Source organism: Zootoca vivipara, chromosome 5 (assembly GCF_963506605.1).
Source record: "Zootoca vivipara chromosome 5, rZooViv1.1, whole genome shotgun sequence".
NCBI lineage: Eukaryota > Metazoa > Chordata > Lepidosauria > Squamata > Lacertidae > Zootoca > Zootoca vivipara.
Window position 1 is genome coordinate 76,624,622 of NC_083280.1, and position 27,844 is coordinate 76,652,465.

Genomic DNA, 27,844 nt, shown 5'->3' on the forward strand with positions numbered 1-27,844 from the left:
CAAACATCTTATTACAAGCCACATTTTCTAAAAAAACAAAAAAACAAAGCTGGGAAACTAATATTAGACCTGTCAGCAAAGGAGACATTGCAGTAATTATTATTATGGTAGTATTAGAGAAGGAGTAGGTGATGGGTTTGTTTTCTTTAATCAAAGCAATTATTACAATTGTAAGACTTTTAGAATTAAAAAGGCTCTGTTAATTTATCTTCCTTCTGTCCAGCCTGCCATCACTGTGCTTTATAAATGACATTTCCTGCCCACTGTATGATCTCCCTGGTTGCTATTTAGGCCACGTGGGGACAGGACATACTACCCAGTCTCAATTGCCAAAAGGTAACTACTTTTATGCACAATGCCTGAAAATGAATCATAACTTACATTTCTAACTGCAAATATTTCATTACTGCTTTATTGTATTGTGAGTAGAGTGTAGCCTTTGCTCAAAATGCATTTCAGTGCTATTACGTAAAATCTAAGTGCTGCTGTTACTAGAACTGGTAGTAAAAATTTTGTTGATATAACCTGGCAAATATAGGCTGTTACCTACTTGAGATTTTCCAGAGATTTCCCTTCATTGTGGGAAATGTGCCTCGTTCTAGGTAAACTGCTGGGGATTCTGAAAACTGTAGGTTGATGGTGGAAATCAGAGCCGATTAATCAAATCTGAATGACACAGAGTGCACCTGAAGCAGACTGGGATGTTTCCAAACATCCCACACAAAGTGGGACACAAAGTGAATCCTGTCATCAGCACCATCCTATGCCCGTCTATAGAAATGTAAGACATAATAATAAATACTGTGGTGGGTATTGCTTTTGAGCTCCTTTGACATCCTTGGGCAAGCAATTGCCTCAACACCATATTTATGGCATCGGAGTTAAAAATAAAAAATCCTCACATTATAAACTAATTAATTTAAAATATAAAGTGCATGAAATAAACTAGAATATGCTACACTACTATTGCAATTAGCTTAGTGTTTATAAAACCATGTCATGTCACGGAAGGTGGCATAGGAGAATACAGTATCCACATTTTCTGATTGTGTAATAATATAGATGCAAAGGGTGGTGTTTCTGTAACAATCATACTGTTGTTTCATGCCCTATTTTGATTTGACATCGACTATTAATCTCCATGATACAAGATCTGAAAAGCCTTTTTTCTCCTTGGTTACTGATTAGTAAACCTGTTTATTAAAACTGTTTTAAGCCTCTCTAAAGCAATCAATCATTTGCTACAGCCAAGGTACTACAGGGAATCAATAATGAACTACATTCCTGCTACATGCTAATTCAGAGTAGATTTTAGAGGGAAACTGTCTGGAAGCTTGTTATGCAATTTTATAGTTGTAGCGGGGGCTGCTTATTCATTACTACAGTAGTTTTGATGCCGAACTTAGTGCGGACACCCGATTGGGACCATTAAATTTATTCCAGGCAAACAAAGAGGGTGAGAATAACAGGGTGGTGGAGTCAGTAGGCTCCTTTAACAGAGCTATACACAGACAGAAACCAATGTCAGATGCAACTGTACAAAGAAGCTTTCAAACGTTTTGTTTCTGGATAGCAACTAGACCTAATTGCAAATGACCTCTCAACGTTACCTACTGTATGAGTGGGCAGAGATATGAAGGAAACCATCACACCAAATTTCTCCATTGGGTAGAGAAATTCTCCAACAGATTCTCATGGAAGAGACTCACCATTAGCAATGATAGTAAGACAGTGTCTTCCTTTCTCCTTAAGGTGTTTTGGTTTCATTCTTTGCATTTGAGAACAGCAGCATTGGAATCCTGGCCACTATTCCCCATCCTCTGCCATGCCCTGGACCTAGAATTGTTTGGGGACATGTGGAGGGGAAACAGCCACCTCTGCCACCAACACAAAAAGGTGGGTATGAAATCTTCAGAGAATATTATTAAGAGCATATATGAATTGTCTGCATGAGAAGTACGATTTGTGAGTCAGAATCTGATCAAGCACTATAGAAAGAACTTGCATCATTTTAACATACCAATATTTTAAAAACACAGTTAGATAAGCAACCTTATTAGAAAGCATCACTGAAAATACCCACATTTATCAGAGAAGTACATTTGTGATAAAGGTAAAGGTAAAGGGACCCCTGACAATTAGGTCCAGTCGTGACCGACTCTGGGGTTGCGGTGCTCATCTCGTGTTATTGGCCGAGGGAGCCGGCGTACAGCTTCCGGGTCATGTGGCCAGCATGACAAAGCCGCTTCTGGTGAACCAAGCAGCATACGGAAATGCCATTTACCTTCCCGCTTGGAGTGGTACCTATTTATCTACTTGCAATTTGACGTGCTTTCGAACTACTAGGTTGGCAGGAGCTGGGACCAAACAACAGGAGTTCACCCCATCGCAGGGATTCGAACCGCCGACCTTCTGATCAGCAAGCCCTAGGCTCTGTGGTTTAACCCACAGTGCCACCTGCGTCTCATACTATTAATTCCTAAACAACATTTTAGACAACTCATACATGTGAGTTGAAATAAGAAAACATGTGGACAGTTGTGCATGTGCTCATTCTGCAAACCAATTTATATGTGTAATACTGCACTGCACAGGGGAAAAAAACAACATGGCTTCACCTGTAGGCATGGGGAGCAGCCATAATTAAGCCTCTAACAGATAGGAGTATTCAGCAGTAATCATACATTACAGATAGCCAGCCTATGTTTTCTGTCCTTACTAACTTATGTGGTAAACTTTCACAAGTTCCCATGGTTATTATTAAAACATTTACTCATTTTAATCAATTAAGCTTTAGCTGGTTGGGGCTGAGATTGAAAGGCGCTTTTGTTTAATTTTTTAAGGCTATTTTGATATTGGTATATACAAAAGAGGACGTATTAAAGCTGTCCTTTCCTTCCAAACTGTTTAATAAACAGTAAATAAACAAAACTTGTTTATTAAATTTTGAGATGTTGAAGAAAGTTCTTTTGTGATTGATTGTATCTTTTAGTGACACACCCATTTGTTTAACTGAGAGCAATTTTATATTAATTAATTATCAGAATATTGAATATTGTTTCTGACTGCCTTTGACATTAAAGTATATCTTTTTATTTTAACTTTGCCTAGGATTATACAGATTCAATAAAAACAGTCTTCAAACATATTTATAGAAGGAAGATGATTCATTGGTTTATAGTTCTAAAAATAATTCCAAGTGCTCTGAAACAGTACGTAGCTGGTATTGTGCAAAATTGTGCATCTCTGTTTATACATATTGATAACTTTATTTTTCTGTTACATTTTTAAGACACATTATTAGCAGTAGCTCCTCAGTCTTTCTAGAAACATAGACCCAGATATATCAATCTGTCAAGAACTACATGCACATTGGCATCTTAATGTGTGTTATAAACTCCCTTTCCCCAAAGCCAAACACACCACCAAATTATACAGAAAGAAGATTAAACTAGGACAGGATATATCCCTCTAATGCACATAAAGTTCTCTGTAACATCAGCTTCAGGTTTCATTAGTTTTGATGCTAATAATTCAAAGTAACTGTCAGAAGGAGGCATGTGAAAAGCACGCTGATCTTAAAAGAGTGATGAATCATATAATCATGTGGCGTTTTGAGGTAAAATGCCATTAAGTACATCAGAAACCTGGCTTGCTGTACTAAAAAAAAAGGGGGGGGAATTCTGACTCAGATTCCAATGGTGTAAACCTGTAGCAGAGCCACTGAAATAAAAAAGCATTGGCAAGAAAAAAAAAAGTGTTGGCTCCCAAAGTATGATACCAACAATTATAACAGCAAGTGTAAAAATAATTATAAAAATAAATAAATGCATCAGGTGTCAGACTACTGATTACAAGAACTGGGGAGGGAAGGAGTCTAGTAACTCCTTAATAGTGTATCGGGAACAGAACTCCACTGACAGCAGAATTTTACACAGAAACAGAAGATTTTTGAAGGTGTCTCTTCTGAGAAGTCAAGTCAGGGCTCTGTCAATACCGGAACACTGGGTCTTGATTCGGAAGTGCATATTATATGACTCATGATGAAGTCACCTTTTGGAACCCCACACCACATGGTCATGATTAATATAATTTGGGTACCAGCAGGAATACAGATGCAAATCAGAACCAAAATACCCAGCATGAACTGTCAACACTAAAGCATGCAGAGAGAGAGAGAGAGAGAGAGAGAGAGAGAGAGAGAGAGAGAGAGAGAGAGAGAGACTGCTATATCATCACCTTATCTTGAACTACAAGCTCCTAGTTAAACACAACTGAAAAATGCAGAGGGATATTGAAGCCACTGGGCCCATAGGTGAGTGACACAGCACATGATTGATATGCAGAAAATGTCCCAGATTCAATCCCCGTCAAGACCAGTAAAAAGGGCTTCAAGTAGCAAATATCAGATAACAAGGCCTCAATCATCCCAGCTTCACCACACTTAAAATGAATGTTCATCCCTAGCAATCAAACTAGTATGATAGAGCTAGCATTGCTCAGAAGTACAAAAATACAAAACATTCTGGGAGGTGGGGGAATGCAAACTGAAACATGGTCAACCTTTAAAATTAGTCACTTTCTGAATTTTCCAACGCAAAATTCTGGTACAACGACGCAAAATTCTGGTACAACAATGCAAATGCTCTGTAGGAAGGTGTGCGTTGAGGGTGTATACATGAGTGAAAACAACATGCAGAAATTCATTAGATATGTGGAGATTGCTTTGCGGAAATGCTAGGCAAAATTGTATACAAAAATGCGTATGCTAGAAGAAAGGCTGGTGAATTGCACAAACTCTGCTAGAAATTTGGAGAACTGAATTTAAGATTGGGGGAAAAAGAGAAACTAAAATTGGCAGATTCGTGCATTTCTTTCTGATTAAGTAGGAACTTGATGTTTTTAAAGCACTGTATAACCTATTTGATCAGAGGTCACAGTAGGCCTAAAAATTAAATCAATCAATAAAAATCCAGGCATATACAGTGATAATAATTGCTCTATTGTATTACCTTCAAGTTTCTGGAAAGAATGATATCCAGTTTTACATGGCATATGTCCCAAACATTATGTCTTGTTTTTAAAACCAGCTGCTTCAGCAATGGCAAGATCTTGTTTAAAATAGTAACAGGAATGAAAAGCATCAGAAAGCAAGGCTTCAACCACAACCAAGAGAAATCACAAACACTACCAGAAGTGATTTCTGCAATCTGCTTGGGAAAGTGCTAAGGGAAACAGTAAGGCTGATTCTAAGAAACAGACGATATTTAAAGAAGATGAAGCTTCTTAAAAAAAAACCTGTTTGAAATGACACAAATGAATAACCAATGATAAATGTTATCACTGGAAACAGAATGTTTCTTGTAAAATATGGCATGTGTGTGAGATGGCAGTTTTGCCTCCATTCTGGATACCTTGAGCAACAACTGATAAGGCTTGCTTTAAAAATGAAAAGAAAGCACAATGCTGTGAAACGAAACTAGTAGAAATGTGTACAACAGAGCTGCATCATACAAACATTTAATTTATGTAAATTCAACTATACACATTTGGCTGCAGCTCCCACAAAAGGGTCAAGGAACCCCTTTGCTTCCCTTGTTCCTCCTTCCCTCTTATAGGATCCCATTGGGGTGGACTGTGGTCTTTCAGATTTCAATGGCATCCTGTGCGAGACCAAAATTTGGTGCCCACCCCACCTCTTGCCTTCTATTCTGCTGAATTCATTGCATCAGAGTTGTGACACCCTGCCCTCTGATCTCATTTCCCAGTTGAAGGATCCATTCCAGCCTTTTCATTCTGCCTCAACGGGACTTGCTTGACATTGTCTCTATCTGCCTACCTTCTTCCTCCTACCTTTTTTTTTAAAAAATCCTTTCCTGGATTCTTTCCCCTTTTGGAAAGTTCTTTCTGCTGGTCAGTTGCCTGTGGAGAGCCAGCAAAGAGATGGAGAAGAAGAACCCAGGGTTCTCCTTGCCCCATGACAGTTAGTAGCCAACATGTACCAGAGCTCCACCAGCCAGAGGAGAAGGCAGGGAAGCCCTTCTCTCCCTTCATCGATCCATGTAATTCCTGATCACTGGCCCCAAAAAGGGTGCACTTTGGGGGCAATTGAAGATAATTTTGACTATACATGATTTTCAGCTTACCTGCTGACTTTAGAACCTAACCAAGACGCATTATAAAGCATTGGTCTCAGCTGGTTGGTTGGAACCCACAAGTGGATTGTGTCCAGCCTAATTTGAGTCGCACCTGAATACAGCACATCACCATTTTATTTTCCTTTGCTGGGGATGGGTGGAAGAGCAGATGGGGAGACGGGCACTTTGGAGAATAAAGGGGTGGGAACAACAACCGCAGTGAAAATAAAGAGAACCATGAAAATGTTCAGTAAAAAAAGGCAATTGGTTTTGCCTCAATTCACCCTTAAACTTTACTTCAAATCAGGATCTTAATTTATCTTCCTCTCCTCCCCTTCCATCAGTCTCCCAACTCCTCCTCCTCACAGTCCTCATTCAAAAACCCATCAGCACAAGTTCAATTAACTGCCGAGTCTTTTGTTTTCTTGAGATATACATTCGTTATGTGACAACTAAACCACAGTCTCCATCCTCTCACACCTTTCCCCACTAATTATTGATTAATTCAGTTTGCTTTCACATAGCGGGTTTTCATTTCAGTACCTTCAGACCCCAGAAGGCACCGATTCCCCCCCCCCCAACAACAACAACAACAGGAGCCTAATTCTGTATGGATTTTTCAAAACCAAAATGCGACAAGGCAGACAGCTACATACACAAGACATACATATACAGCTACAAAAGGTTACACTCAGCTTCCAAGCAGACTGACAAATCATTATATTGCTTGAATCTCTATCAGGTTTCACCTACTTATGCATTTCCTTCTAAGACCCCCAACCTACATATTACACTGTGGATACATGCAATGATAAATGGCTGTGTCTCGGTTGCAAAGGACCCTTGGGAGCAGACAGTTTTACAGGGTAGAAGAGAGGGCTAGAGAGTGTGAAATCCTTTGCCTACCTGTGATTTCTCCCTGAAACATCCCAAATTGCTGTATTTCAAATAATTTTTTGCCCTGGTCAAGGTGGTTCTTCTTTAAAAAGGCAACAGACACAGGCCAATGTTAAAAAGCTGAAATGCAAGAGCCGCACTCTAATTGTATTTGGTTTTTTAAAAAAAATGTAAGCTGCCTTGGGGAACAGAAATAAAATAAATTTATTTCCTCTTCTACGTACTCATAGCTTTCTTTCAGTATAGCACTCTGCATTGGAAGATTTTACAAGGACTAGAAATAAAATATCACATTTTCTTTCCCAAGTAGGACAGGTCTTCGTTATACCAATTATACTATAATTCACCTGGAAATACCTACAAGTGGAGCTTAACATTTTCACAATTATCCTCATTCTCTCAGTGTTGGAATATTTTAAGGAATATAGCACATTTGAGAACAATTTTTCTGGACTCCATCCTGACAGTCTAAAATTGTTATCTCGCAAGGCTTAAGTGTGTGAGAAATTAGAAAATATTATTTCCATAGCTAACGACTTTAGTGCTGTGAGCAAGATCAGTTCCACCAGTTGTTCTAAAATGGTAGCATTATCCCTAGGAAATTAGAATGTAACTCTCCTTGAGTGTGAACAGAAAAGCAGAAAAAAGAGAAAACATTGTTACCCTCCGCACATCTTTCCCGAATGTTTCACTGTAGCTGGTTCCAAGGATTTCAAATTGGACGTAGGGGTTGGCACCATCTTCTCTGAACTCCATAGCACCTGTGAGACCAGTGATGTGACCCTAAGGAAACAAGGTCATCAGTTTTAGGTCATTTATTATATAGATCACAAAAGTGACTTGCAAAGTAGTGTAATGAAACTGAAAGGGTAGCATCATTTATAATAAGCACCACAAATGCCCACAATAGTCTTCAAACACAAGAACCCATTTTCTAAAAATAGAACCCATTTTCTAAAATAGAACCCATTTTCTAAAATAAATAGATTTTTATATCAAATGTACGCTGTGTGATCTTAATCTAAAAAGGTAAAGGGACCCCTGATCGTTAGGTCCAGTCGCAGATGACTCTGAGGTTGCAGCACTCATCTCGCTCTATAGGCCGAGGGAGCCGGCATACGGCTTCCGAGTCATGTGGCCAGCATGACTAAGCCGCTTCTGGCAAACCAGAGCAGCACACGGAAATGCAGTTTACCTTCCCGCCGGAGCGGTACCTATTTTTTTTTTTTAATTATATTTTTTATTAAACATTTTATCAACACACATACAGAACACAAATACAAAAAATAAACATCAAAATACAGAAATACAAAAATACAACAAAAAAAATATATATCATCTCTAATCCATTTTAATATTCATTGTCCTCTGGCTTCCCCAATTCCCTACTATCTGATTTTCTTTTTTATAAACTTCTGTAGCAGTTTCTAAATCATCCTTCTTACCCATCATATAGTCTCTTTAACACTTCAAAAATTTCATCTTTATATCATCTATCATATTTTCTCCCTTTCAATCTTCTATTATTTCCCTATTGCCTTAACTTCTTTATTTTCCTGGATGTTCAAAATCTAGTTTTCAAATTCATACCCTATGTATATTTTAAATTTCTTCCAATCTTTTAAAACTTTGTCATTTGTTTGGTCCCGGAGTCTTCCTGTCAATTCTGCCAATTCCATATAATCCATCATTTTCATTTGCCATTCCTGCCTCGAAGGCAGTTCCTCTTTTTTCCAATATTGTGCTATTAAGATCCTAGCGGCTGTGGTGGCATACATAAACAAATTAACATCGTCCTTGGGGATTTCTTCCCCAATTATTCCAAGCAAAAAGGCTTCCGGTTTTTTCAAAAATGTGTTTTTAAACATCTTTTTCAACTCATTATAAATCATTTCCCAGAAGCCTTTTATCTTAGGGCATGTCCACCACATATGGTAGAATGAGCCAACATCCTGCTTACATTTCCAACATTTATTGTCGCTTTTGTGATACATTTTAGCCAGCTTGACCGGCGTCAAATACCATCTATACATCATTTTCATCAAATTTTCCTTCAACACAGTACAAGCCGTAAATTTCATACCCTTCTTCCACAATTTTTCCCACTCCGACATCATCACATTATGACCCAAGTCCTTGGCCCATTCAATCATCACTGATTTTGTTTGCTCATCTTTCAAATGCCATTCTAGCAACAAATTATACATTCTAGACAAATTCTTGTAGTCTGTCTCTAATAACTCCGTTTCTAATTTCGACTTTTCTGTCTGGAATCCTATTTTTTTATCTAGCTTGAATGCTTCATTTATCTGCACATACTGAAACCAGTCACTCAACCTATCTTTCAGTTGTTCATATGGCCTTAACTTAAAGTGGTTTCCCACCTCCATCAGGATATCTTTGTATTTCAACCTATTCTCATCCATATTTGTCCTTTTAGGTTTCTTTGCCTCAAGTGGTGAGATCCACCTAGGAGTTTTTCTTTCCAATAGATCTTTGTATCTAATCCAAACATTAAACAATGATTTCCTAATTATATGGCTTTTAAAACCTTTGTGTAATTTTACTTTATCATACCATAAATATGCATGCCAACCAAACGCATTATCATGGCCCTCTAAATCCAACAAGTCATCATTGTCTAACAAAAACCATTCCTTCAACCAACAAAAAGCTGCGGCTTCAAAATAAATCTTTAAGTCTGGCAAGGAGAATCCTCCTCTTTCTTTTACATCAGTCAAAAGTTTGTATTTAATCCTGGGTTTCTTCCCCTGCCAGACAAATTTAGACAGTGTCTTCTGCCACTCTTGAAAACATTTCATTTTGTCAACTATCGGTAGGGCCTGAAATAAAAACAACATTCTCGGCAATACATTCATTTTAACAGTTGCAATTCTTCCCATTAAGGACAATTTCAACCTTGACCATACTTCCAAATCTCTTTGGATTTCTTTCCAAAGTTTCTCATAATTGTCTTTATACAAGTTCAAATTTTTTGACGTCATATTAACTCCTAGGTATTTCACCTTTTTTACACACTTCAGTCCTGTGCAATCCTCTATATTCTGTCTCTCTTGCAATGTCAAGTTCTTTTCTAGTACTTTAGTTTTCCCTTTATTTAACTTAAAGCCTGCCACACTGCCAAACTCTTGAATTATCTGCAGTACTCTCACTGCACTCTGTTCAGGGTTCTGCAAGGTCAGTACTAAATCGTCTGCAAAGGCTTTTAACTTATATTGTTTTGTACCCACTGTAATTCCTTTAACACCATCATCGTTCCTTATCATGTTCAACAAAACCTCCAGAACGGAAATGAATAGCAGGGGGGAGAGTGGGCACCCTTGTCTTGTTCCTTTCTCAATTCTTATCTCTTCTGAGACCACATTATTTACAATAATCTTAGCTCTTTGCTCAGAGTAAATACCATTAATCCCATTAACAAAGTTTTGGCCAACCTCCATTTTTACAAAATTTCTTTTCATAAAATTCCAAGAGATATTATCAAAAGCTTTTTCGGCATCTACAAAAATTAACATTGCTTTGGTGTTTATTTTCACTTCCAATCTCTCAAGAATATCTATTATAATTCTCACATTGTCTTTCATATGTCTACCAGGCAGGAATCCTGCCTGGTCTTTATGAATTAAGTCTTTCAACACCCTTTTCAATCTTGATGCCAAAATACTAGCAAATATCTTATAGTCCACATTTAATAAGGAGATTGGTCTGTAATTTTTAACCTGAGTCTTATCCACATCCGGTTTTGGTATCAGAGAGATAAAAGCTTCTTTCCAAGTCTCTGGTGCTTTGCCCCCCCCTAAAATCTCATTTGCTACCTCCATTAATGGTTGTATCAACCAGTTTTTTAATGTTTTGTAGTACTTGGAGGTAAGTCCATCAGGTCCTGGGGCTTTGTCGTTTTTCAATTCTTGTATTGCTGTTTCAACCTCCTGTCTTGTAATCAATCCATTCAGTAGGCTCTTTTGTTGTGTTGGAATTTTTTGCAGTCCATTTTCTTTTATAAACTTCTCAATTCCATCTAAATCTTCTTTTTCCCTTTTATATAACTGTTTGTAATATTTTGTAAAGCATTTCCGTATCTCTGCAGGGTTCTCAATAGATTTTCCTTCATCCATAATCTTTATAATTGTATTCTCTTTTTGTCTTTTCTTCAATTGCCAAGCCAACAATTTTCCACATTTATTGGCCGATTCGAAAGATCTTTGCTTCATTCTTCTAATTTTCCATTCAATTTCTTCATTTATTATTTGGGAGTACTGCACCTGCAAAGCTTTTATCTCTTTTTGAACTTCCTGACTTTTTGGATTATCTCTCAATTTTTTTTCTTTTTCTTTCAATTTGTCTAAAATCTTTTCCTTCTTTTCATTCCGGAGCGGTACCTATTTATCTACTTGCACTTTGACATGCTTTCGAACTGCTAGGTTGGCAGGAGCTGGGACTGAACAATGGGAGCTCACCCCGCTATGGGGATTCAAACCAACGACCTTCTGATTGGCAAGCCCTAGGCTCTGTGGTTTAACCCACAGTGCCACCCGCGTCCCTTTATTATCTTAATCTACATCAATGAAAAATAATAATCCCTTTTTTTAAAAGGTACCCATTCTGTAAAGAAACTAGAGAATGTTGGCAAAGACCATTTAATACTCATAAGCACCTGTGGGAGATTTAACACACACTAGAACTGCCAAAAGAGTAGAAAATATCTCATTTGGATCTAAAACAGAATTCTACTGAGTCCTTGTGCAGATATAAGCCATACTTGGCATGTCTGGATAATGTTGGGAACTGACCAAATCCCAGAACAGAAAACCACAGTTCTCATTTTTCATGTCTAGAGTTGCAAGTAGGAATAGCATGACTATTCAAAGCTAGGATGCTAAATTCAAGCAGGGCACAGCAGGCTGCCTCCAACTGGGGTTCTTACCCTATGCTTTTCCTCCCTTCCAGTTTCCCCTTCTCCAAAGAAAAATTACTTACCTCAGCTAAGTAGAAGGGTGTAGAGGGCTCCAATCATGAAATGAGACACCTGGCTGCTAAATCCCATTATCCCCAGCAGCAAATGACACTCCAAGGTCATTTGCAATCAGTGAGAAGGCTTGTGGCAACAGCCAATGCTTACAATGTGACAGGCCCCTCTAATGCCTTCACCACCTGTTATTTCTTCCTCTTCCCACAAGGCTTTTGTTTTGTTGTTTCATTTTATATTTGGAAAGAAGGGGACTGGTGGGTGGGGCAGGGCAGAGGTGCTACAAAGCCCAGATAGGTCTATGTCGGCATTCACAAAACCTCTTGCAAATTCTTCCCTTCATCTGCCTTGATTCTCTCTGAATCCTGGCCAATGTGTTCCCCAGCTCACCCTGTGTTTTCCTCCTGATCCTGCCATGCCAAAGCAACATGAATTCCTTGGTAAGGAAGCTTGCCTGCTCAGTCTCCCTGCTGGGTTTCCATTTTCCTGTTCTTACCTTCTTAATCGTTTCCAGCATGGAGCGGCCTCCGTTCCAAGGCTTGGTTGATTTCCTCATGCAGTTCAGGCTTGCCATGCTGTGCCACTTCCTGTCCTCCAGCTTTCTGTGGAAGGCGTTGGCCAACATAAGCACACTGTCATAGAGATAGAGGTTGGAGACCTGAAAACAGGGGCAAAAGAAAAACATACATATAGATATGAGGAAATTGTCAAAGAATCCCCAATATGTTTAAGGGTATAGTGGGGTAGGCAAAACCAAGCATGGAACTGATTCATATTTAAAGCAATGGCAAGCCCATCATGTAAATAATTGTTCATTACCTATTTTGCTATGATTTCACAAATGACAGCAAGATACAGAAAGAATCAGCACTCTGGTAGAGCACATGCATTATATGTAGAAATTCTGGGTTTTACTAGAATAAACCCATTGAAATTAATGGACCTAACTTAGTCATTTTCTTTACTTTGAATGGATTGACTCTGAGTAAGACTCTTGAGTAAGTCAACTGAGATTACCACCCTCTGAGTTCAATACCTGGCATCTCTCCATAGCCAGAATCCCATCTCTCTGTATTTTCCTCCCCAGATGAATTCAATGCAAAATGTTCATTCTTGACCAGGTTAGGCTGCTGACACAGAGCCCACGTAAATCTACAAATTGGATCCTCCTTTTTGAGGGTCAGCGTTGCGTGTGGGCCAGGGCACACCCAGGAGGCGGCGAGGGGGATGATCCCGAGCCCGCAGTGGCCCCACGATTGTGTCATTGGCCTGTTGGCCAATTAGAGAGTGGTGGTGTGATCGTGGGGGGGGGGGCTTTAAAAGGTGGTGGCGCATTGTCAGGGCTTCATCTGGCTTCACGCCACCGAACACCCGCCCACCCGCCCTAGTTCTAAGTGTTTGCTTTGGCCTTGCTCTGGACACCGGTAGGTCACCTGTTTTGGAACAAGGGCCGGGTAAGAATTTTTTCCATTTGGTGGATTGGCACTGGCCATTTGGTTTTTGCCTACCTCTTAGCAATGGTCACAACTTAGTAAGGTTAGGTGGTTAGGCATTAGCTTAGTGAGATGTGGGGTAGGCAAGGTACAGCCATCACCTGACCCTCTAGGTACAAGGGTATTCCGTTAGAGGAATCCGTGTGTCTGGATCTCGTCTGAAGTCTGCTTGGGTCCATGCCAGGACCCAATGGGAACCCTGGGGTGAGCTTCAGTTGGTTGCCATTGACGGAGCTCCCTCTGTTGGTGGTTTACCCTTTCAGACTTCCTACAAGGCAGGCAGGAGTCAGTTATAGTTATTGCCAATGCCTAAGCCAATACCAGACGTGGGTTAAACCACAGAGCCTAGAGCTTGCCGATCAGAAGGTCAGCAGTTCGAATCCCCACGACAGGGTGAGCTCCCATTGCTCGGTCCCAATTCCTGCCCACCTAGCAGTTCGAAAGCACGTCAAAGTGCAAGTACAGTGGAACCTCGGTTTATGAACACCTCGGTTTATGAATTTTCAGTTTATGAACGGCGCGGAACCATCTGGAACGGATTAATTCATTTTCCATTACTTTCAATGGGAAAGTTCGCTTCAGTTTATGAACGCTTCAGTTTATGAACAGACTTCCGGAACCAATTACACCCATGCTTCAGTTTATGAACGCTTCAGTTTAAGTACTCCGCGGACCCGTCTGGAACGGATTAATCCACTTTCCATTACTTTCAATGGAAAGGTTTGCTTCAGTTTATGAACGCTTCAGTTTAAGTACTCCGCGAACAGATTAATCCACTTTCCATTACTTTCAATGGGAAAGTTTGCTTCAGTTTATGAACGCTTCAGTTTATGAACAGACTTCCGGAACCAATTGTGTTCATAAACCGAGGTACCACTGTAAATAAATAGGTACCACTCTGGCGGGAAGGGAAATGGCATTTCCGTATGCTGCTTGGTTCGCCAGAAGCGGCTTTGTCATGCTGGCCACATGACCTGGAAGCTGTACGCCGGCTCCCTTGGCCAATAACGCGAGATGAGCGCCACAACCCCAGAGTTGGTCACGACTGGACCTAATGGTCAGAGGTCCCTTTACCTTTACCTTTAAGCCAATACCACTCACATTTCTGTAATCAATAAAGTTGTGGCCTAAATTTTGCCCATTAATCTTTAAACTAAAATTCTCTGTCAATGTGTTTTTATTATTCCTGGGGGTGTGCACCTGGGCCTTGATGCGCAAGTGTCTCTCTCTTTTTAACCTCAGTCATTCTCCAAGCAAGCTGATATCTGAGTTTGCCTCTAACACCTTGAAAGCATGTCTATCAATTACAAAGACAAAATTGACGGCAGATTAAATATGATTATTTGAAGAGCTCTGAATTGTGACTTGGCCTTACAGGTCCATTTTTGCATCCATGCCCAAATTATACAAGGGCAGGAAACTCTGATTGCCCTACACTTTTGATGCTATTGCACCAATATCACTAAATCTGAGAAGGTAGCTCTAGAAGACTCAAATCAGAGTGCCAATGGAGCTGCAAAAATAGCCAAAGTTTAACCTCAGGGGACTTGTGTCTGCAGCTCATTATTCTGCCCAACTCCAGTTTTCGTCTCTTCACACCTTATTTCAAAAGCCAATGTTCAGGCAAGTATTTGTCATTTAGTTGGACTCCATGTTCTCCTTTTATACTGAGGTTCTGTAGCTCACTTAAAAGCACGTTTTACGTGTAGAAGGCGAAACCATACCATTTTGTTTAATGTACTGAAAGTGAGAGACCAGATTCCCTCCGCTCCCTGATGAATTCCATTTCACACCGACACTTCATATTAGTAATTCATTGCAGAGTTGAGTTTTAGTAGCCGGCATGAAATGCACTACACATACTCTCAGGTTTGAACTGTTCTATTATAGTTCTGGAGAGGGGAAGTCACAGCATCTTTTCCCAAGAATACACTTCCTCTTTCTCTTTATAGAAAGTTGTAGGACTGACTTCATGTTCTATCTGCCACAGTTCCTGCACTGCTATATTCCCCATCCCTGGGTATTTACCAGACAATTCCTTCTTGATGTATATATAACATGTGGTGCCTTTTCAAAAATTCTTCATTTTGAAGACTGTTCATTCTGAACATCTTCTATTTTGAAAGATGGAGATATATATATCCTTGCAAACAAAAAAACCCCTGTTGTTTGAGGACACAGACAGCTTGCCTATTTGCCATTTCTCTCACTGTTTGCAGCAGAGATAGGAAATCGGTGGCTCACAAGATGTTGGGGGACAACAGTTTCCACAGTCACTGACCTTTGGTCCTGATAACTGAGGCTCATGGGGGTTGGAGTCCAACAACATCCAGAGGCCCACAGGTTCCCCATGCCTGGTTTATGGTATTTAGCATATGTGCTCTCACTCATGGCCTCTAGGTTTTTTGTTCATTGTTAATGTGCACATATAGTTAAAGCTATGGTTTTCCCAGTAGTGATGTATGGAAGTGAGAGCTGGACCATAAAGAAGGCTGATCGCCAAAGAATTGATGCTTTTGAATTATGGTGCTGGAGGAGATTCTTGAAAGTCCCATGGACTGCAAGAAGATCAAACCTATCCATTCTGAAGAAAATCAGCCCTGAGTGCTCACTGGAAGGACAGATCCTGAAGCTGAGGTTTCAATACTTTGGCCACCTCATGAGAAGAGAAGACTCCCTGGAAAAGACCCTGATGTTTGGGAAAGATTGAGGGCACAAGGAGAGGGGGACGACAGAGGACAAGATGGTTGGACAGTGTTCTCGAAGCTACGAACATGAGTTTGACCAAAGTGCGGGAGGCAGTGAAAGACAGGAGTGCCTGGTGTGCTCTGGTCCATGGGGTCACGAAGAGTCGGACACGACTAAGCAACTAAACAACAACAAGAAAAACGTGTTCATTCTCTTTAAGGCAGAATCTACTTCTCTCTCATATGCCTGAAGCATAAGTACTTTCATATGTTTAGATGGACAGGTAGAATGGAGGGGCAGATGTTAGTGGAAAATAGGACATTCAATAGGTCCTAATGGTGACAAGAAGTGATGGGCAGGGAATCCAAAAATCAAATATTAGAAAAGGCAGGTGCCTTTGACGTCGCTATTGACAGTGCATAGGGTTGCAACTATATTACACCAACATAAGAAGCACTACTGTAAGCAGCTGCTTATAGGTAGGAAAGCTAAGCAGAAAATGGGGGACCCAATAAATTTCTAATTGAGAAAATGAGCAAAAAGCTCATTTTTAGTATATGGCCCATGGGGTCACAAAGAGTCGGACACGACTAAACGACTAAACAACAACAACAACAGGAAAAATAGTATACACTATTTCCCATAAGCTAGTATAGTATACGCTATTGGTCACATTTCAGACCACTCTGATCCTTTGTCAGGGAAATTTACAATTTGAAAATATTTATAATTACAGACCTAAACATTTTAAGCTTAATTACCAATCAGTAAAAATCATGACAGCCTTAAAACAAGAACTGTTCACAAAAAAAGTTTAGAAAATACACATGGATTCAAAGTAGAGATACACATCACTCAAACTCTGCATCTTCCACCAGCAACTTACTAAAATCACTCCACACGGAAAGGCCCCTTCAAACTTTGCAGTTCACTGCACAGAAAGAAAACAACACCACTACAAATGTGTTTCTAGATCAGGGTCAAACTAATTTCCCCCAGTTCCCTGCCATGCTTTAGATACAGCAAGAACCTTTCCAGCTACCTTTCCTCCTTTAAACATGACATTCAGAATTCCACATTGCTGTCACTTCAAATCCCTTTCAGGGGCCCCATCCATTACGGACTTATAGATGTGAACATGTTTCCCTCACACAACTCTCTTCTGGTGTCAGAGAAGATATTTACAGCATCACACTTTTGCTGCCAAAAATGGAAATGCTGTGAAGGAGGAAAGGGGGTGAAGCTTGCTTACGTTTGTTACCTCAAGCACCACCACAAATCTCAATTTGCTGCAAACACCCACTGCACATGGAGGTGCACGATAACAAGGAATTCATGTAAATTCCTCAACCGCCACGCAAAGCCTGCCCAGGTGGTCTCAAGACATGAGAAAAGAGGAAACTGAAGAATTATCTCTGGAGCAGTGTGCCTCGATTGGAAGAAAAGGAGTGCTAAGGAGAAAATAAAAACAAGGTCACCACTTTTGATTTGGGTTTACTGAATTGTGCAGCAGTGCTGATTTTTCCTCGCTACACACTTGGGAGAAGGAATACTTTATTTTATTCAGACAATTTGTTTCCTGCCCCACATCTGGAGATCTATGAGCAGGTAAAAATAACATTTCACAAAACCAAACACAATATACTAAAAATGCAATACCGGTAGAAACGACAGTTAAAACCACCTCAAGTGAAAACTTAGAAATCTGAACAAAAAGGCAGGTTTTAACCTGGTGCCTAAACTGCCTGAAATATTGGTTGATTTCAAGGGGGAGGAAGTTCCAAGGTCAGGATACCACAACAGAGAAGCCCCTTTCCTACTTTCAATACATTTCTAAATATGTATATAAGAACAGCAAGACAATCCTCTCCACTGCAAGACCCAGGGACCTTTTACTGGACACATACAAATGTACTCCTTATTACTTTCTTAGACATTTGGCTTCTGAAAAATGTTCAAAAACCGAAACACTTACTTCCGGGTTTTTGGCATTCGGGAGCCGATTCGTTTGTCAACTAAGCCGTTTGAGAACCAAGGTTCCACTGTACTAACATATGTTCCAAAGACCCCAGAATTATCTCCAGAATCAATCCATGGGCTATTGACTTTGATGAAAGGTTCTCAGAGGGGCTGTACATATAGCAATATTACTTCTAATGTTAACTAAGATCTAACATGGTGCAGTAGGAGAAATATATTATTTCCCTATTCCTTAAGAGAAATTCAGAATGGACTGCAGCAGTCAAGATCAAACTAACAGACTGCTCTTATAAACATCAGGAACTGTTTGGGCAGGCAGAAGCCATAGTAGTGACTGATACAGATATGACCCACTGGTGCTATTGAAACATCAGTCCTTCCAAATCCCTGCATAGTACGGTACAATTCTGCAATGCTGAAGTCAAGGAGAGAAGAGCAGAACATCGGCAAAAGGCTGTGCTGGCGCTTTTGAAAAGGGCAGCAATTACTGTCCAGTATCAAACATTTCATTTTTCAGTAACGTTGAAAGAGTGGTGGCATTTCAATTCCAGGCAGTCTTAAAGGAAAGTAATTACTTAGATCCATTGCAATCTGGTTTCCAGCCTGGCTATTGGATGGCAACAGCCTTGATCACCCTGGTGGATGACTACACCAGGGAAAGGATGGGTTGAATGTAACCCTGTTTGTTCTTCTGGACCTCTTGGCAGCTTTCAGTACCATTGGCCATGGTTTCCTCCTAGATCATCTTATTGGATCGCCACCATTTTTTATTGGCTCTGGGCCTTTCTGAAAAGACAAACCCAATCAGTGGTGCTGGGTTTGTGTGCTTCTGTCTATGGCAGGCACCCCCAAACTTAGGCCCTCCAGATGTTTTGGACTACAATTCCTGTGAGGGACAGGGGATATCGCGAAGTCCCTCCCCTCCTGAGTTCAAGCCCATCCCCGAGCACAGGGGAAAGCAGAGAGAGTTCCGATTCCAGTGGGGAAGCAGGAAGTCGTGTCCGAGGCTCAGGCAAGGTAGCGGAGCCAGGGTCTCAGGTGGAACAGGAAGGGGCAAATAAGGGGGGGAGACCCATCCCCCAACTCCGGAATTGCGCAGAAAGAGGAGAGGAAAGAGGGTGGGTCTACCGAGGCTTTTGTGTTGGAGAAAGACGCGCCAAAAGCCATTCGGAGGTTCTGAACCCGACTGAACACATAGCTCCGTGTATATAGCAATGACTTCAGCACTGTAAATACGCAGCACCAATAAAAGAATAAAATGCAGAGCTGTGTAGAGTCGTTACTCTGAAGTAGCCCGCTCCGGCCACTGTGACAGCAACCTCCGAATCCTTTTTTGGGCTACTTTGGAGTTGCCGGGATGAGTGCGTCAGAGGCGGAGAAATGGCGGCAGATCGCGGAGAAAGCCCAACAGGACCTTCAGCAACTGGCGCTGCAGGCACAGGGGGAATTAAAGGCAGCTAAAGAAGAAACCAAGAAGGTCCAGGAGGACCGGCTACAACTTGCGGAACAGGTGAGAGCGCTTCAGGAAAAAGAGCAGCAATTAAGGGCGGTGGCGGTAGAGCTCCAAAACAAGCTGGATGCCAAGAAAAACAAGGCGGGAGGGGCCCCCCAACTCCAAGTGCTGCCAGGAAGGAGAGCAGGGACCCTAGTAAGCAAGTTCAATGGAGACCCGAGGGAATATCATGGCTTTGAGACTGAGATCGTGTATGCTCTTGAGCTGCACCATGATGAGTTCCCTGATGATGAGCACAGGGTAGCGTTTATTGTGGAACACCTTACAGGAGCAGCCAGGGAGTGGCTAAGACCGTTAATCACGACAAAAAATCCCTGCATGAAGAATGTCAAACTATTTCTAGAGGCTTTAAAAACTATGTATGCGTCCGATAGTCATATGGACCAGACCAAGGAGGAACTGCATAATTTAAGGCAAAGAACAATAACAGTTCGCGAATATTGGGCGAGATTCACCATGCTAGTGCACCGACTGGGGTGGGAACTGCACTCGCCTCCGATGGAAGCGGCGTTCTACCTGGGGTTGAATGAGGATGTGAAAGATGAGCTCTCAAGAGGTCCAAAGCCCAGTAATATGGATCAGCTGAGCAAAGCGGCTCTGGCGGTGGGGGTGAGACAGGAATCCCGGTGGAACGACAAGCAAGCAATGCGCGCAAAGCGGGCTTGGTTCCCACGGTCGCAGGAGAAGCCACTCCCCCAACAACCCTTCCAAGCCACGCCTGGGACCAGCCAGGACCAGGAACCCATGCAAATTGATAGCGCGCGCGCGGGGGCTTTTCAAACCCCAGCGGCGACAAGACGCAAGGAGGGAACGGGCGGGAATTGCTTTCTCTGCAACTCCCCCCAGCATCTCGTCAGAGACTGCCCACATCGCAGAGAGTGGCAAGGAAAGGCGGGAACGGTTGTGCCCTCCCCCACTGACGCAGCACCACAGCAGGGAAACGGGAAAGCCTGGTTGCAGGAGACAAGGGGCAGCAGCCAGGCGCAGTCAGCAGACAACAGCCCCAGCCCGCCCACCCGCACAGCGCGGAGCAGAGCCAGCCCACCCCTCCCAGAGCAGGAGTGGTTCTAGAAGTGACGTTAACGCTCCCAAATGGCTATCCCCTGACAGTCCTCGCCTTAATTGACAGTGGTGCATCTGCCAACTTCTTCTCGAGAAACTTTGCAGAAGAGCACCAAATACAGCTTCTGCAGCTGGACTTTCCCTTGCACGTAGCCACCATTGACGGCAGGGAGCTGCTGGGAGGGGCCATCACTCATCAACCCCCCCCCCATGAGAATGACGGTGGGAAGGCACTCAGAGACACTGGCATTCAACGTCACCACCATCTCAGACCCCCCCATCGTCTTGGGCATGAGCTGGCTGACGCGCCACGACCCCTCCATCAGTTGGCACCAGAGATGCATCACGTTTGGGTCGGACTTTTGTCTGGAACATTGCATGCAGCACCAACCAGGGGAGGGGCCTCCAATAGCCACGGTGGCCACCATGCACGTCAAAGGGGGTGAGGCGATACCCAAACCATACTGGGACCTGCAGGAGGTCTTCAGCGAAGCGGAGTCCGACCACCTGCCCCCACACAGGTCTTTTGACTGCCAGATCAACCTGGTGCCAGGGGCAACGATACCCCCAGCCAAGCTGTACGCCATGTCAGATCAGGAGCTGGAGGATCTGTGTGCGTTTATAGACAAGAACCTCAAACGGGGGTTCATCAGAGAAAGCAAGGCAGCAGGGGGCAGCCCGGTCTTCTGGGTGGACAAGAAAGACACGCAACAGCGCTGCCTTGTGGTGGATTTTAGACGACTGAATTCAGTGACAGAGCCAGTGGCTTTCCCCATGCCCAGAGTGGACGATCTCCTGACAGCGGCACGCAGGGGCAAGATTTTCACCAAGCTAGACCTGAGGGGGGCGTACAACTTAATCAGGATCCGGGAAGGCGATGAGTGGAAAACCACGATGTTCACGCCCCTGGGCTCTTTTGAATATCTGGTAATGCCCTTCGGGTTGCAAGGGGGCTCAGCATGCTTCCAGGCCTTCATGCACCACGTCCTGGGGTCCCTCCTCTTCAAGAACTGCTTGGTCTTCCTAGATGACATCCTTATCTATTCCAACGACCCAGTGCAACATGTGAAGGATGTCAGGGAGGTGTTGCAGCGCCTGAAGGAGAACCACCTGTATGTGAAGCTGGAGAAGTGCAAGTTTCACACCAGGGAAGTAGACTTCCTGGGCTACAAACTGTCAGACAAGGGGCTGGCGATGGACAAGGACAAGGTGCAGGCCATCCTGGACTGGCACAGCCCCAGGACGCGCAAAGATGCCCAACGCCTCCTAGGCTTCGCCAACTTCTACAGGAAATTCATCAAGAACTTCTCACGGGTTACGGCTCCCATCACGGACTGCCTGAGAGGCAAGCAGAAGTTCAGGTGGACACAGGAGGCGCAAGCAGCGTTCGAAAGCCTCAAGAGGGTGTTCGCTTCGGACCAAAACCTGTTCCACGTGGTGCAGGATGCGCCCCTACGCGTTGAGACCGATGCTTCAGACAGGGCTTTGGGAGCGATCCTGTTGCAACTGGACGCCAACAGAGAGTGGAGACCTTGTGCCTTCTTCTCCAGGAAGCTGACCCAGCCAGAACGCAACTACACGGTGTTTGATAGGGAACTTCTTGCGATCCACGCTGCGTTCCAGCACTGGCGACACTTCCTGGTGGGCGCCAAGCACCCCATCCAGGTGTGCACAGACCACAAGAACCTGGAGTTCTGGAGAACAGCCAGGGTGCTCAACCAGCGGCAGATACGGTGGGCAGAGTTCTTCTCGAACTTCAACTTCTCCATCCACTACATACCGGGGGAGCAGAACGTCAGGGCAGATGCCCTCTCCCGCAAACCAGAGTACATGGAGCAGGAGTTGCCACCAGCACCCAGGCACATTTTCCCCCCATCAGCATGGTCCTGCGGAGCAGCAGTGGTGAGTGAGGCAGAACTCACAGCACTGACGGCAGCAGATGAGTTTGCCTCCTGCATCTTCAGAGAACTGAGAGGGGGGGTGCAGGCAAAAGACTTTGCAGAACGCAGGGGGCTGCTTTTCCACAAGGGGGCACTATACCTGCCCACCACCCAGCTTAGACGTAAGATCCTCAAGCAGATGCACGACAACCCGACGGCGGGTCATTTTGGAAGGGACAAAACCGCTCACCTAGTCATGAGACACTTCTGGTGGCCAGGGGTGCGGGAAGATGTTAGAGACTATGTACGGGGCTGTGACACCTGCCAGCGGGCAAAGGTAGTCAGAGCAGCGCCAGCAGGATTGCTGGAGCCCTTAGCCACACCTCACAGGCCGTGGGAAGTGGTGTCCATGGACTTCATCACGGACCTGCCTGCATCCAGGGGCAAGACCGCAGTGTTGGTGGTGGTGGACCTTATGTCCAAAATGTGCCACTTTATACCGTGTGCCAGGGCGGTCTCTGCAGAAGAGACAGCCAAACTGTTTGTTGACCACGTCTTCAGACTGCATGGATTACCTTTAAGGGTTATTTCGGATCGTGGCCGCCAATTTGTTTCCAGGTTCTGGAGGCGGCTCATGAACCTCCTGCAGGTGGAGGTCAGCTTATCGACGGCTAGACACCCGCAGACTAATGGACAGGCGGAGAGGGTCAACGCCATTCTGCAGCAGTACCTGAGATGCTACGTCAGCCAGAGGCAAACGGACTGTGTGGATCGCCTGCCACTGGCGGAATTTGCCTACAATAATGCAGTGCACGTCTCCACAGGGGTGTCGCCCTTTAAGGCCAATTATGGGCGCGACCTCAGATCTTTCCCGGAGAGGGAGGGGGAGGAGGAGGAGGAGGGCCCACGGGCAGAGGATTGGGCAGAGGAACTAGAGACGGTGCACCAACAGCTCAGAGAGCACTTGGAGAGGGCCAAGGAAGCGTACAAGAAGGGGGCAGATCGCCACAGGCGACAAGGGGAGGTCATCAGGGTGGGGGACAAGGTTTGGTTGTCCTCGGAGGGCCTTCCCATTAGAGGGAGGTGCAAAAAGCTGGCGCCCAGACGGCTGGGCCCCTTCAGGGTCACGCAACAGGTCAATCCGGTGGCCTTCAGATTGGCACTACCAGAGGACATGAGGGTGCATCCAGTGTTTCATAGATCGCTGCTGTCGCCGTACAGGGCAAGCAGCAGGCTCCGAGACAGCGACCAAACCCCCGAGGGAGGGGGGGAGAGGGAAGGCAGGGAGCAACTCAATGAGGCCACGGCCATCCTGGATTCACGGAGAGGGGTGGGGGGCCTGGAGTACCTCATGGCATGGGAGGACACCCCGCCATCCCAAAATGAGTGGGTCCCAGCCTCTCAGATACAGGAGGAATTCTTGGTGGAAGAATTTCACGCCCTCTTTCCCCACAGACCCAAGCCCTGGCACATGGAAAGGGAGGGGGAGGGGGAGAGGGAGGAAGTACTGGAGAGCAGTTCACCATGGGGATGGGAAGCGGAGTTTGAGGAACCAGAGGAAGAAGTATGGGCGTCGCCGAGATCCACTCAGTCAGAGGAAGAAGCAGACTGGCAGCACATTTTTACCCCCACCAGCTCTGACGCCACGGACTTTTTGGGTTTCCAGTCCTCCCAGGCGGAAGGGGGGGGCTCGCAAGACTGGGGGGAGGTGTTCACACCAACGGGCTCGGAAAGTACTGAGTTCTTAGGCTTCCAGTCGTCACCGACACCCGGGGGGGACCTGGGGAGGGGAGAAGGGGAGCTTGGAAGGGGGGTGGATGTGAGGGACAGGGGATATCGCGAAGTCCCTCCCCTCCTGAGTTCAAGCCCATCCCCGAGCACAGGGGAAAGCAGAGAGAGTTCCGATTCCAGTGGGGAAGCAGGAAGTCGTGTCCGAGGCTCAGGCAAGGTAGCGGAGCCAGGGTCTCAGGTGGAACAGGAAGGGGCAAATAAGGGGGGGGAGACCCATCCCCCCAACTCCGGAATTGCGCAGAAAGAGGAGAGGAAAGAGGATGGGTCTACCGAGGCTTTTGTGTTGGAGAAAGACGCGCCAAAAGCCATTCGGAGGTTCTGAACCCGACTGAACACATAGCTCCGTGTATATAGCAATGACTTCAGCACTGTAAATACGCAGCACCAATAAAAGAATAAAATGCAGAGCTGTGTAGAGTCGTTACTCTGAAGTAGCCCGCTCCGGCCTCTGTGACAATTCCCATCATCCCTGACCACTGGTCCTGTTAGCTAGGAATCATGGGAGTTGTAGGCCAAAACATCTGGAGGGCCGCAGTTTGGGGATTGCTGGTCTATGGGGTGCTGCACCTCAAGCTTGTTAATATCTTCTGTACATCATCAATGTTTTGTTGTGGTTGTTGGCTCTACAGACTGTAACAAGTTCAAAATATCCTTACATCTACAACAATCCTGTAAAGTAGTTCATATTACAGCTCAGGGTGAATAAGGTCTGAAGCTTATGTAAGGGCACTCAATGAACATGAAAAGAGCCTGCCAGGTCAGGCCAACAGCCCATCTAGTCCAGCAACCTGTTCTCAAAGTGACAAATCAGATGTCTATGACTTCATGGCTAAGATTATGTTTGAACTAAGGACTTGTAACTCAGCTCATAGCATGTGTGTTTAACTGCCTCAACCCCCCAGAGTATTATAAATGCTTTTTATATACTTTGGGTTTAGACGGAGTAACGTCAGCTGCCTCAGATCCTTTCATCCCATATTTTAAATCAGGCATCCCCAAACTTCAGCCCTCCAAATGTTTTGGACAACAATTCCCATCTCCCCTGACCACTGGTCCTGTTAGCTAGGGATCATGGGACATGTAGGCCAAAGCATCTGGAGGGCCACAGTTTGGGGATGCCTGTTTTAAATATAAAAACTCAAAAGAACAAACTGAGTTTAGGTAAATCAGTTCCTGCAAGCACACACAAAATGTGAATAGAAATAACATTTTTTTTGTGTGTGTTTTTTAGAGAACCAGAAGCACAGAGCTGTGAAATTATTTTTCAGTAATAACAGAAACCCTACACCTTAGTTGGTAAATATATTATTTCAGGGGTAATGGATGATCTGCATCACACAGCACAACTAATAATAGAGCAGGAGTCATTTTGAAAATCTGTGCTCACAATAGTATATTTCCCTTGTTCTGTCTAGGACAACTTACTCGCAATCTAACAGTGCAACACTGTGTGCTTCTTCTTGCCTCCAGGTCACATCACTGATGACTTCCAGTGATGGCAAGACATCTGAACTTATAGGAAAAGTGCCCCATTAAGATGAAATTAGTCTCCATTGTGGGAAGCAACTATATGTTAATGCGACACATATTTCCAGTTCAAGTGTGGAGATACCCAGGTTCAGGGTAAATAGTTGAAGGCCCTCAGCCAGAAATTGTTGGTTAGTGTTTAATAGCTCATGTATGTTGTTCAACAGAGCAAAGAATGGAACAACCGTTTTGCTAGCATGCAGTGCATATTCAGGAATTGAGTAACAGACTTGCTCTAGACTTAGCTAGTTGCCTCCCCCTAGAGGAACAGGAACACAGTCTGAGACTGCTCCTGGAGTTGTCACTCAGATTCCAAGTAGTTTCAGTGGTTCATGGTGCTTTTTGCTGGCCCACCGGCTACAACTGTTCCTGGAAAAAGAGAGCCTGGCCACAGCAGTCCATGCTCCATATAAGCTCCCAGTTAGATTACTGCAATGCACTCTGCTTGGGGCTGCCCTTGAACAGGGGCGGAGCTTCATGCTCCGCCACCAGGGACAGAGAGCAGGCGCACTGCCCCCAGGGACGTGGCATGCGTTCTGGGGGCGGGGTGCACATTTTGAGGACGGGGGCACGATTTGGGGGAAAGGGGCGCGATTTGGGGGCAGGGGGCATCATGCGCAGGGGTGGGCGTGCATTTGGGGGCAGGGGGCACGTTTTGGGGGTGGGGCGAGGGGAGCCATGATGGCACCCCTGGAATCGCGCTGCCCGGGACACCCCGCACCCACCGCCCCTATCTTCCTATGCCCCTGCCCTTGAAGATGATATGCAACTTGCAGGTAGTGCAAAACGACGTACAGCGTGTGTGCCAGGACGAGCCAGGACGTACTGCGTATGTCTGCACATGCGCAGTCCATCCTGGTTGGCGCTGCTGCTCTGCTCAGGTGGCGCGCTTGGGTGGCGGCAGTGCTTGGGTGGCGGCGGGCCGGGCCAGGGAGCGCGCCACTGCCCCCGCGCTGCCCCCGCCAGACTGGAGCTAGGGGCGGCCCGCCCACTACGCCCCTCCCTTGCTACGTGCCTGCCCTGAATGGATTGGGACCATGATACTTAAGAGAGCACCTCTCACTACATATTCCTGCCTTAAACTTAAGATCTGGTGAGGTGGGAGAGGGCTCTCCTCCACAACAAATTAAAACCTGGCTTTTTACCAAGGAATTTGGCCTATGATGAGAGGAGTTTAGAATTTGACTTGCTTGTGATGTTTGCTAGTGCTCAGCATTTAAGATTTTATGCTGAACATGACCCTTATTGGTTACGCTTCATGTTTTTTTGTGTTTGATTGCTGTATCTTGCCCTGAGATCAACTGATACTTATTTATTGAATTTGTATACCGCCCTATACCTGGAGGTCTCAGGGCAGTTCACAGAACAAAATCAAAATATAAAACCACAAAATAATCAAAATGAAAACAACAACCCAATAGCTCCCCCCCCCAAAAAGACCCACATTAAAAAATAAAAAAAACTGATATAGCTTGGGTTAGAGGTATGTTAATAAATTAATACAGTATGGAAATGTAATTGTCTACCCTGAGGTGTAGGACTCAGGTGGAGCTGTGGATTAAACCACTGAGCCTAGGGCTTGCTGATCAGAAGGTCGGCGGTTCGAATCCCTGTGACGGGGTGAGCTCCCGTTGCTTGGTCCTAGCTCCTGCCAACCTAGCAGTTCGAAAGCACGTCAAAATACAAGTAGATAAATAGGAACCACTACAGCGGGAAGGTAAACGGCGTTTCCATGTGCTGCTCTGGTTTGCCAGGAGCGGCTTTGTCATGCTGGCCACATGACCTGGAAGCTGTACGCCGGCTCCCTCGGCCAATAATGCGAGATGAGCGTGCAACCCCAGAGTCGGTCACGACTGGACCTAATGGTCAGGGGTCCCTTTACCTTTACC

At 44.4% G+C, this 27,844-nt stretch overlaps 1 protein-coding gene across 1 annotated transcript in view; it reads right to left on the reverse strand.

Moving 5' to 3' along the window:
* Positions 1 to 27,844, reverse strand: part of GRID1 (glutamate ionotropic receptor delta type subunit 1) — a 658,224-nt gene that overhangs the window by 96,357 nt on the left and 534,023 nt on the right. Inside the window, exons 7-8 of the mRNA XM_060275205.1 lie at positions 12,518 to 12,679; positions 7,698 to 7,817 (exon numbers count right to left, since the gene is read on the reverse strand). Coding sequence (XP_060131188.1) covers positions 7,698 to 7,817; positions 12,518 to 12,679 — 282 coding nt within the window. The remainder of the gene's footprint in view (positions 1 to 7,697; positions 7,818 to 12,517; positions 12,680 to 27,844) is intronic.